At 32.9% G+C, this 12,056-nt stretch overlaps 1 protein-coding gene across 1 annotated transcript; it reads right to left on the bottom strand.

Moving 5' to 3' along the window:
- Positions 1-11,157: 11,157 nt before the first annotated feature.
- LOC141593146 (uncharacterized) lies at positions 11,158-11,850 on the bottom strand. Its single transcript, XM_074414100.1, has one exon. The coding sequence runs from the start codon at positions 11,848-11,850 to the stop codon at positions 11,158-11,160; it is 693 nt and encodes a 230-aa protein (XP_074270201.1).
- Positions 11,851-12,056: the final 206 nt, after the last annotated feature.

The raw sequence follows: 12,056 nt of genomic DNA, 5'->3' as shown, positions 1-12,056 counted from the left end.
GACTCTTCCATAAATGAAATTGTCTCAAATTCACTCAAATTTCTCTTACGCGTCACAATATCCTTCATAAACTTAGCGTAAGTGGGTACCTGAGTAACAAGTTCGGAAAAGGGGACGATTACTGGAGGTTCTTCACGGCGTCCATGAACTTACCGTCTTCTTTGCTCGATTTTTGCGTCCTTCAGACGACTTGGGAAGGGTACCCTGGTAGCGATGAGTGGCCCCACAACCTTTTCTTTACCCTTATCATTGCGTGACGTCTCCACAGCAGGGGAAGATGACACGGTGGCGGTATTAGATAGTAAATTAGGATCCCCGCCACTTAAAAATCTTGGATCGAGTACTTTTATCAGTCGATCGACTAATTGCTTTTCCTGTTTCACTCGATCGACCATGTTTATCACTCGATCGAGTGATTTCTTCAGCTTAGTTACTCGATCGAGTAAGATTGTCGCTCGATCGACCAACTTGGAATTCTGCGCTTCTCGATCGACCACCATTTTCACTCGATCGAGTGATAGGATGGTTTAAAAGCGCTCGATCGAGTAGAAAAGTCACTCGATCGAGTGGTTACAGCACACGCAGCAAGTATTTCCTTCAAAAACTCGTCCAAATCATCCGAGTTTTCGTCAGCTATCAAAACCTCGTCTTCTTCATGAGTAAGGTCATTTTGAAAATTCGTTGCACTGACTGGATCGCAAATTGGGAGAAGCTTGGCTTGGTCTGTCGCGAGTGTTAACTGCGCGACTTGTTCTTTCAATTCCGATATAACTGTTTCAGATTGCCGTGACATCTTTGACATACTCAACATGATGGATTTTAATTCGGCAATTTCTTCTCTTGCAGAAGGAGAGACCGGTTGTGGTACTGGCGTAGAAGGGGTAGAATCATTCCTGATCTCTTCATACAGCTGGGAGAAAGGGACTCCCTGCTTGTATTTCTGATAGGCAAGAACGCGCTCAACACTTTCCATGCATAAGATAGGGTCATGCCCTTCCGTGCCACATCTACCACATGGCTCTTTATGCTCCGTAATAGTAGGCATCTTGGCAGATAAACTTTCAAGCAGCAACTAACCTGCAAAACTAATCGAAACTTTGCAGAAATGAGATCGGCCTCAAGGAATAGATTCCTTGAGACGAGAGACAAACTTAATTAAAGCAACAAGTTTGCACCACCTCCCCGGCAACGGCGCCAAAATTTGACACGTCTGTCGCGTACCTGTCAAAAATAACCAACTGGCTCTAACTAATATAGCTAGGGAAGTCGGGTCGAATCCACGAAGAGGTAGGAAAATGTCAGCTAAATCTAAGTTCGTCAAGTAACCAAATTGGGGGTTTATAAAATGTGATTTTCTAACTAAAGAGAATAAGGGAAAGAGAAATAAAAGGGAGGAAAAATCAGATAGAGAAAAATAGCTAAGACAAACGGTTCACCATAATCGTCCGGTCGAGTAATCTAGGTCTCAGGTCAATGCAAATACGGTCTAAGGGGTAGCGAATGTCACCTTTCGGTCCTTAATTCACCCTAAAGTGTAAATGACTTAACTTTCGTCCTCACTTTGCAATACTCTATTGTTCGCTACTAGTCTACCTTTTCCAACCTTTCGGTCCAGGTCAAGGATCACTAGGAATTATAGGTCTAATTGCGTCGACTCAATTAGAAAGATACAATTAATTGTAGCATTTAACCAACAAAGACAGACAAGATTAACCTAATAAATCGATTACTCTCCCTTCATATTACGGATCCCCTATAGTCTTAGCAAAAGAAAATTAGCTACTCATAACCATTGAATTATCAATAACAACGAACAGATAATTAAAACAAGACATAATGATAAAACTGACAACAATTCAATTGAAGCAATGATAACAATTTAGAAGAAGGGAAGAATTAAAAGCAATAATGAAATTAAGAATAACAGTAGAGCGAAAATACCAATCGTATCCCAAATCCGAGTAGCAAAAGTAAAAGAAGGGCAAAATCCCAAGAACAGTGACAAAATAGAGTCCCACTAACGTGTGTGTCCCAGAGAGGAGTAACGTAGTTACTCTTCTCCAGTCTTATACTAGAAATCCATCCTAAAACCTAATCTATGGACTAATTACAAAAGCCCATAATATGATTAGGCGGAAATTAGCTAAAGCACACGAAACCACTCGATCGAGTAGGAATAATCTACTCGATCGAGCAATATCATCACCAAACCACTCGATCGAGGAGATACAAATCACTCGATCGAGCAGCTCTCTTGCAAAAATCCTCGATGGCTCCTTAAACGGTCGATCGACCAATCCGAGTATATAGAGCATTCGATCGAGTAGTGAATCACTCGATCGAGCTATATAGGCACGTTAGGACTTGAATTGCTTCCCGAACTCAGCTCATGCGTCTTCCAAGTGTTAGATTTTCCAGCTCCGGCTCCTTATTTTCCATGAATGCATACAATTGGGACAATTAAGGCTCGATTTAGCTTCTCTTCGGTCAATTCTTGCAAATTACAAATAACGGACCAAAGTAGAATATTCGGGGGTATTTGTAGTCAGATGCTAATAAAAGGCACAGAAATGCGTGTAAAAATGAGGTGAAAACCTTATATAAAAGACACGCATCAATATGTTTTAATGCAAGCGATATTTTGCTCATAAATAACCTTATTTTTTATCACTATCCTCGTTAAACTCATCACCATCCACAAATGCACCCTCCATCCACCCCATTAATTTATCCGCAAAATAAAACATCAACCACTGTGATTAGTTCTTACTACTTGAAACAACCTCCAATCCACTACCACTATCACTACCTTTCTGCCATGTTTTACATCTAAGAAGTCATAAATCACATTCACCTCCATGAAACACCAATCTTTACTCTAGATGATATGGATCTCCGTCTCCCTTATCGAAAACAACTTATTTCTCCTTCAACAAAGAGAAGTTTAAGAAGCAATATTCCCTCTTCTCTCTCTCTCTCTCTCTCTCTCTCTCTCTCTCTCTCTCTCTCTCTCTCTCTCTCTCTCTCTCTCTCTCTCTCTCTCTCTCTCTCTCTCTCTCCCTTCCTAGTCTTTTTCTCGTCCCCTCCCTTACCTCCATTCCAGATACTCAAACAAAGTGTTTGAGTACTATGTTTGTAAACTGAATAAGTTTGAATATTATATATATACACGAACTTTGCTATTTATTTCCTTTTGCATAAATAAATCTTACTACCTCCATCTCATTTTTATTGTCCTTTTTTTTCAAATTTTACTATCTCATAATTATTATCCCCTTTTTAGATCTAGTAAGGAAAAAATTTAGTCAACCAACTCGTCGCAATCAACCTCATTCTCACTCAAAACAACCTTCAGCCCACTACTTAATCCTTTCGGTTCACACATAAAACGGTCTAAAATGCAAAGCTTTCATCTCTCTCTTGAAAAGTCCATCTAACTAACAGAAAACTAACCGCTACTTTCTGAACTTCATCATTTTTACATCCCATAAAGATTAAGTTGAACATGACAAAAAAAATGCAGAAACTTAGGTTTTGTTTGATAACGGCAGATTGAACATTTTTTTTTTTAGCATTTTGAGAGTTTTTACACTATTTAAATAACAAATGTGCTATTTTGAGTGTTGATCATCAACATATTGAAATAGTAGATTGTGGCGTAATTTCATGTTTTACATTATGACCTTTATTTAGTACTCCCTCCAATTTCCTATTATCTTCCCTCTTTCCTTTTTTACACAAGTTTGATTATCTTCCCTCTTTCCTTTTTTTTTGGTAAGTTTCATTCATTTTTTATTAATTTCACTCTCCTAAAAAATCAACAACTCTCATTACTTTATCTATTCTTTATTCATCATTCATTCTTTATTATTTTCTCGCACCTATAAATTTCACAACTTACAATACTTTATTCTACTTTATTCCTTCTTTCTTCCCCTTTCTTAATTTTTGTGCCCAAAAGAAAGGGGAAGATATAAGGAAATAGGAGGGAGTATATTATAAGAAAATAAAAATTGAGTTTTTTCTATCTCTGAGTAAATTAAAGATCAAACTTTATCTTTATCATATTTATAATTAATATTCTTCACTTAAAATATACAAATTTAAGCAAGTTCAAATAAGTTAGCTAAAAGTTATAAATCACAAATTGTACGAAGCAATATAATCATTTTTTTATTAATATGAAATAAATGTCATAAACTTCATGAGAATATTAATGCGGTAGAGAACTATAGAAGAGTTGGCAAGTACGTGACCCCCTTTTAGGTTGAAATTTTTTCATTTATTTTTATATATTTGCTAAAGGTGGTTAAAGCATCGTATTATGCATGACGAATATGTCTCACCCTTCCCCAATTCGTATCTCTCCCTAAATTATAGTGATGATGTGCTCAATTTACAAAGAAAAAAAAAGTATAGCATCAACAATAATTAGTTTGCTCCATATAATTAAATAGTACCGTTTTTTATGCATGTATATTTGTCAAAAGAAAAGCTTGAGAGAAACGGTCTTCACTATGTTAGGGAAAGACTACTCTTACTCTTTTATGTGTTTTTCATGACTTTTTTTTAATGTTGATCGTTGCTTGAATTGAATCTTAACCTTATACATATTTCTATAATAAGTGTATCTAATTTACCTTCAAGCCCCATTCAAATCTATTTTATTACTCGTGGTACCATTTTTACTTTAAATTGTAAAACAATCGCGCAATAAAGTTTTTAAAAACATTTACTCATTTGTCATAATATGATATTTCGATTCGCAAATTAGCAGCAACTTTCTTTATCTTTTAATACTCCTTGAAAAATAGATATCGAACTTTGTACTTATCAATAATTTGTGAATATCATATTTAAATTTTGATTAATATACTTTTATATAATGACAAGTGAATGTAAATAATATAATAATAAATTATCAATAGAAGTTGAAGTGTACTGTGAGGGAAATAACTTTAAAATTAGTAGGAGAAATACATATGACATTTGAAAAATAAATTTTGTATTATGTATAATTAAATATCACATTAGCGATAACAAAAGACGTAGAGGCATATTTCAGCATTCATTTTACTCTTTACATGAGTAAATTCCATGTAGTACATATTATGCATGCACATTTGTCACAACCCAGTTCGGCCTAGGGCCTTTTAGCCTCATAATACCTTATTTTTTTAATCGGAAGTTGTTATAAAATTGGATATTATAAATATATCAAATGTTTTTTTTCTTCTAATATAATAAAAAGTGACCAAATACTACCGATTTTTTTTTAATGTTAATAAATTGTAGATAATTAATTTATTTCCCGTTTCTAATAATAAATTATAAAATAATTAATTAATTCTCATTTCTAATAGGAAAATCATATTCCTAGTTATAATAGAAAAATTTTAAGTAATTATTATCTCCTAATTCTAATAGTATAATTAGGAAAAAAAGCCTTAATAACTTATTAATTTATTTCCTATTTCTAATAGGAAAATTGTAAAATAATTAATTAATTCTCATTTCTAATAGAAAAATTATATTCCTAATTATAATAGAAAAATTTTAAATAATTAATTATCTCCTAGTTCTAATACTAATAGTATAATTAGAAAAGAAAAAAGCTTCCTTTAGTTATATATACTAATTTTCTTGTCCGTGCGTTGCACGGATATTAAAATAATGTGTGATAAATTTCACAGTAATATGGAATATAGACATATAGTACGTCGTTCATGTATAAGTTTTTATGTATGCCGCATGACCAACAAATTATTCCCGTTAACATAATATTGACATAAGAATAAAAGAATGTTTGATTAAAAAAATACTTTTTTGTAGGAAAATAAAACTAATATGAAGTTTATATATATATGATACTTGGACTGATAGTTTTTAGAAATTGTTCATTAATACCTCTTTGTTTTTCAATTGCTCAAGGAAAACAATAATATCTACTTTGCATAATCAACTCAATAATGCAACAAATCTCCTTCATTAGAATAACAACCATAATTTAATCATTGTTGGGTCAAATGGTAGTTACGTAAAAACATTTATAGGTAGTTAAATGTTATATCTCTCGGTCAAACTATAGACGTACCTTTGAATGTGAACCCATTTCTAACGCAATACTACATGGCTGGGGCTACTTATGAAACCCCCCCCTATAATAATAGCCTTGCCCCCATCTTCCCATTTGAAAGAAAATCCTTCACGAAGACGCCTATTTTTCTTCCCTATTCACACACATGATCTAAAACAATCTCATCCCTTGAAAGATCGATCATCATCTTCGAAACTTCTCTCAAATTTATCCAACAAAGTGAAAAACTAAACCCCTACTTCTGGAAAAATCCACAATTCAATGGAAACTAACCCGTGCTCTCGAAAATGTTGTTAGAATTAAGATTTTACTTTAATTTGGATTGATGGGGTCAAGATTAAGTTTATCAGTATGATCTTTTGAGGGTTCTTCTTATTATTCATGTTACCTATATGTTTTAATGCAAGTGATATTTTGATGATAAATAACCTTATTTATTATCACTATCCTCGTTAAACTCATCACCCTCCACAAATGCACCCTCCCTCCACCCCACTAATTTACCCGCAAAATAAAACATCAGCCACTATGATTAGTTCTCACTACTTGAAACAACCTTCAATCCACTATCACTATCACTACCTTTCTGCCACGTTTTACATCTAAGAAATCATAAATCACATTCATCTCTATGAAACACCAATCTTTACTCCAGATGATATGGATCCTTGTCTCCCTCATCGAAGACAATTTATTTCTCCTTCAACAAAGAAAAGTTTAAGAAACAATCTTCCCTCTTATCTCTCTCCCTTTCCCTTCCTAGTCTTTTTCCCGTCCTCTCCCTTACCTCCATTCCAGATAATCAAACAAAATGTTTGGGTACTATGTTTGTAAACTGAATAAGTGTGAATAATATATATATCCACGAACTTTGCTATTTATTTCATTTTGCATAAATAAATCTTACTACCTCCATCTCATTTTTATTGTCCTTTTTTCTTCAAATTTTATTATCTCATATTTGTTATCCCCTTTCTAGATCTAGTAGGAAAAACTTTACTCAACCAACTCGTCGTAATCAACCGCATTCCCACTCGAAACAACCTTTAGCCCACTACTTAATCCCTTCGGTCCACACATAAAACGGTCTAAAATGCAAGGCTTTCACATCACTCTTGAAAAGTCCATCTAACTAACAGAAAACTAACCGCTACTTTCTGAACTTCATCATTTTCACATCCTGTTAAGATTAAGTTGAACATGACAAAAAAAATGCAGAAACTTGGGTTTTATTTGATAACGACAGATTGAACATTTTTTTTAGCATTTTGAGAGTTTTTACACTATTTAAATAACAAATGTGCTATTTTGAGTGTTGATCAACATATTAAAATAGTAGATTGTGGTGTAATTTCCTGTTTTACATTATGACATTTAATTAGTATATTATAAGAAAATAAAAGTTGAGGTTTTTTTATCTCTGAGGAAATTAAAGATCAAACTTTATCTTTATCATATTTATAATTAATATTCTTCACTTAAAATATATAAATTTAAGCAAGTTCAAAAATAAGTTAGCTAAAAGTTATAAATCACAAATTGTACGAAGCAGTATAATCATTTTTTTATTAATATAAAATAAATGTCATAAACTTCATGAGGATATTAATGCGGTAGAGAACTATAAAAGAGTTGGCAAGTACGTGACCCCCTATTAGGTTTAAATATTTTCATTTATTTTTATATTTTTGCCTAAAGGTGGTTAAAGCATCATATTATGCATGACGAATATGAACCCTTCCCAAATTCGTATCTCTCCCTAAATTATAGTGATGATGTGCTCAATTTACACAAAAAAAATATAGCATCAACAATAATTAGTTTGCTCCATATAATATAATTGAATAGTACCATTTTTTATGCATGTAAATTTGTCAAAAGAAAAGCTTGAGAGAGACGGTCTTCACTATGTTAGGGAAAGACTACTCTTACCCTTTTATGTCTTTTTCATGACTTTTTTTTTTTTAATGTTGATCGTTGCTTGAATTGAATTTTAACCTTATACATATTTCTATAATAAGTGTATCTAATTTACCTTCAAGCCTCATTCAAATCTATATTATTACTCGTGGTACCATTTTTACTTTAAATTGTAAAACAATCGCACAATAAAGTTTTTCAAAATATTTACTCATTTGTCATAATATGATATTTCGATTCGCAAAATAGCAGCAACTTTCTTTATCTTTTAATACTCCTTGATAAATAGATATCAAACTTTGCACTTATCAATAATTTGTGAATTCTTATTTAAATTTTGATTAATATATTTTTATATAATGATAGATGAATGTAAATAATATAATAATAAATTATCAATAGAAGTTGAAGTGTTTTGTGAGGGAAATAACTTTAAAATTAATAGGAGAAATACATATGACATTTGAAAAATAAACTTCGTATTATGTATAATTAAATATGACATTAGCAATAACAAAAGACGTATGTATTATGCATGCACATTTGTCACAACCCAGTTCGCCCTAGGGCCTTTTGGCCTCATAATACCTCATTTTTTTAATCGGAAGTTGTTAAAAAATTGGATATTATAAATATATCGAAGGTTTTTTTTCCTTCTAATTTAATAAAAAGTGAACAAATACTAATGAATAATTTTTTAATATTAATAAATTGTAGATAATTAATTTATTTCATGTTTTTAATAATAAAATTAGAAAATAATTAATCAATTCTCATTTCTAATAGGAAAATCATATTCCTAATTATAATAGAAAATTTTTAAATAATTATTATCTCCTAATTCTAATAGTATAATTGGAAAAAAAACCCTTAATAAATTGTTAATTTATTTTCTATTTCTAATAGGAAAATGGTAAAATAATTAATTAATTCTCATTTCTAATAGAAAAATTACTAGTTTTAAACCCGTGCAAAATTGCACGGGTATGTATTTGGGCTGGTATTAATGATTTTGGATGATTTTTTTTTTTTTTTTTTTTTTTTGCATTTCTATTGTAATTATCTAGTTGGTCTAAATCAGCGATCTACATAATTAATGTTTACACTTGCTTCAAATACGTGTTCAAATGCAATGGTTTAAGAGGAAATAACGTAATATACTATTGTAAATAAAATTTACATACATAAAAAACTTTACACCCCGAATAAAGAAATATAATTTAATAATCTACTTTAACACAGCTTAGTGTAACATGCATCAGAATGTCAAAACTTATATGATTTACTGGTGAAATTAGTGTGTGCTAGTAAGATATACAATGAAGTACATGGATCGATAAATAATACTTCGTATTTTATTTTGATAATTAAATATTTCTTATTTTTAACTAACAAATTCAAAGATGCCGTATTTATCATAAAATTTCGAATTGTTAAAATAAAATTAATAATCCGTATACAAATAAAATCAAGTGTAAAGCTTGGGCTATTATCGCTTTGGACTCGTTGTCAGTAAATTTATTGCATATGTATTAATATAATTTTATCAAATTATTCGGAATGTACAAAATTATTTCATAGTATTATTTTTATTTATTCCGATTTGTAATTCATACCGCTTATATGTCATAAATTTCATTTATTCGGAATGTATAAAATTATTTCATAGTATTTGTTCTACGACGGAATTTGTAGGATATTTGTATTGACGGAATTCTGAAGAAATATACTCCTTTGCACACTAACGGGTCCCACCATAACATAAATTTCAAAAAAAAAAACTGAATTAATGAGGTGGCACGTCCTGAATTGAGTATTGTCTTCTGAATTAATAAAGATAAGATATTCCTAATTATAATAGAAAAATTATAAATAATTAATTATCTCCTACTTCTAATGCTAATAGTATAATTAGAAAAAAAAACCCTCCTTTAGTTATATATATTGATTGATTTGAGGAGAAAAAGGATTGTACATCAGATGTACTACCTCATACTTAAAGAGTTTTTGAGGTTTTGTGTATTTTTTTGAGTTTTATAGAGTTTATAAATTACATTTTAGTTTTATGACGTTAAAAATCAAATTTTTCTGAGCTTATATGTAATTTTTTTGAGTTATAATATACTCTCTCCGTCCCGATCAATTGTTGTCCTTTCGTTTTGGCACAAAGACCAAGGAATGAGAAAAAGGCCAATAACTAAATGATAAGTGGAACAAATTGAATGAGAATGATCAAATTACCCATCAAGTTCATTCTTAAAATAGAAAGGACAACAAATAACTGAAACACCCAAATGGAAAAGACAACAAATGACCGGGACAGAGGGAGTAATTTTTTGAGATTAATGTTCAAGTAAATGAACTCAAAAACTTTATAATAAAACTTAAAAAATTTAAATTAAAACTCAATTTTTTTTTCTTAATGCTCAAAAACTATACCAACTGATGTAGTACATCAAATGTATAATCCACTTACTGAGATTTGAGAGACTCGAAAATCACATTTGTATCAATCCTTTAATTTTTATTTTATTTTTTAATAGCGAGGAAACCCGCAACACAACCACTACCTTCTAATCTGAGAGACTCAATTTACTTGAGACCCTAAGATTTTTTACCTAAATTTAACCTTTTATAGATCTCTCATTAAATTATGATACTCTCTATATTTTTCTGTCCAGCTGAGATATGTTGACAGAAATAAAAGAAATGCAGCAGCAGCAGTAGCTTTTTTTTCCATGAGAAGCTAGATTAAACATGTTCACATTATCACATCCTAAACTTGACATGAATTCCTGGAATTGTTTGGTTGTAAAAAAAAAAAAAAAAAAAATTGAAAGTTGAAGGCAGAAACCACAGAAATCCATAATAAAAACTAGTCCTGTATTCATAATTGATGATGCAAAAGTCCGAAATACAAGGAGCATATATTGTGATTAAAAACTTGGTACTATTGCACTATCTCATCTCCTCAAATTTACTGATTACTAAACAACCATTAAACAACCAACATTAGCTCAGTCTATAGTCCCAATTAATCTACTCTTAACCCACCAATTACACCCTAATTAACCTACTACTAATTAATTAAGCAGACACTAATAGTTACTACTAATCCCAATCCAGTTTTCTCATGTTTTCTACTTGACATCATCATTGGTTGGTGTGGAAATAGCAAGCTCCGGCATAGACGAATAATACTCCCCACCACCAACACCTTCCATATGCCATGTTGGAACACCATTACTCATGCAACCACCTTCCCCACAAACACCCTCACCAGCAATGCCGCCAACGTAACTCCCATTAACATTCATGGGGTAGGGGTACCCAGAATCCCGCATTATCCACTGCGCACTACTCCCAACATACCTACTACACCTATCTTCCTCCAGGTCCAGCCCAAGCCCAAGCCCAAGCCCATACCCACCCAACGCCAGTAATGTCGTGAACTTCCCACACGACTCCCCGCCAATCTCCCCCGAGTAAATCGGCATGCTGTCCACCGGCACGAGCGGCACGGTTGACGTGGCGGAGGTGGATGAAGCAGGGGAGGCAGTGCGAGAGCGCTTTGCAGACTTGCGAGAGCCGCCGCCTACAGGAACATCACGGAGAGCACCACCGCGAGTCCAGTAGCGGCGACAGGATTTGCAGAAGTAGCGGGGTTGGGAGAAGTTGTAGTTGTTGTAGTAGCAGAATTTAGTGTCAGGGGACTGGCATCTTGGACAAGGTAGGGGCTCAGTTGTGGTAGGAGGCGGCAGCGGTGCCCCCAGTCTTGCGGCAGCTCTCCTCTCCAGTGCGGCTGTTGTTGATTGAGCTTCTAAGGATGTCATTTTTGGAGTGTGATATTTTTGGTGTGCGAATTGGGTTGGTAGGGATTGTGGGAAGGAAGAGGGAGGGGGGGTATATATGGGGAGAGAAAAGAGGGGATTGTTTGAGGGAATATGGGAATAGAAGAGAGTACAGAGAGCATGCAGATTGCAGATGCAGGGGAAGAGGAAGCACAGTCTACAGCTTTTTGCAGTAATGCTAATGCTGC

Source organism: Silene latifolia, chromosome 7 (assembly GCF_048544455.1).
Source record: "Silene latifolia isolate original U9 population chromosome 7, ASM4854445v1, whole genome shotgun sequence".
In the NCBI taxonomy this organism is placed as follows: Eukaryota; Viridiplantae; Streptophyta; class Magnoliopsida; order Caryophyllales; family Caryophyllaceae; genus Silene; species Silene latifolia.
Note: the sequence above shows the minus strand (reverse complement) of the source record. Positions and strands in the feature narration are given on the sequence as shown.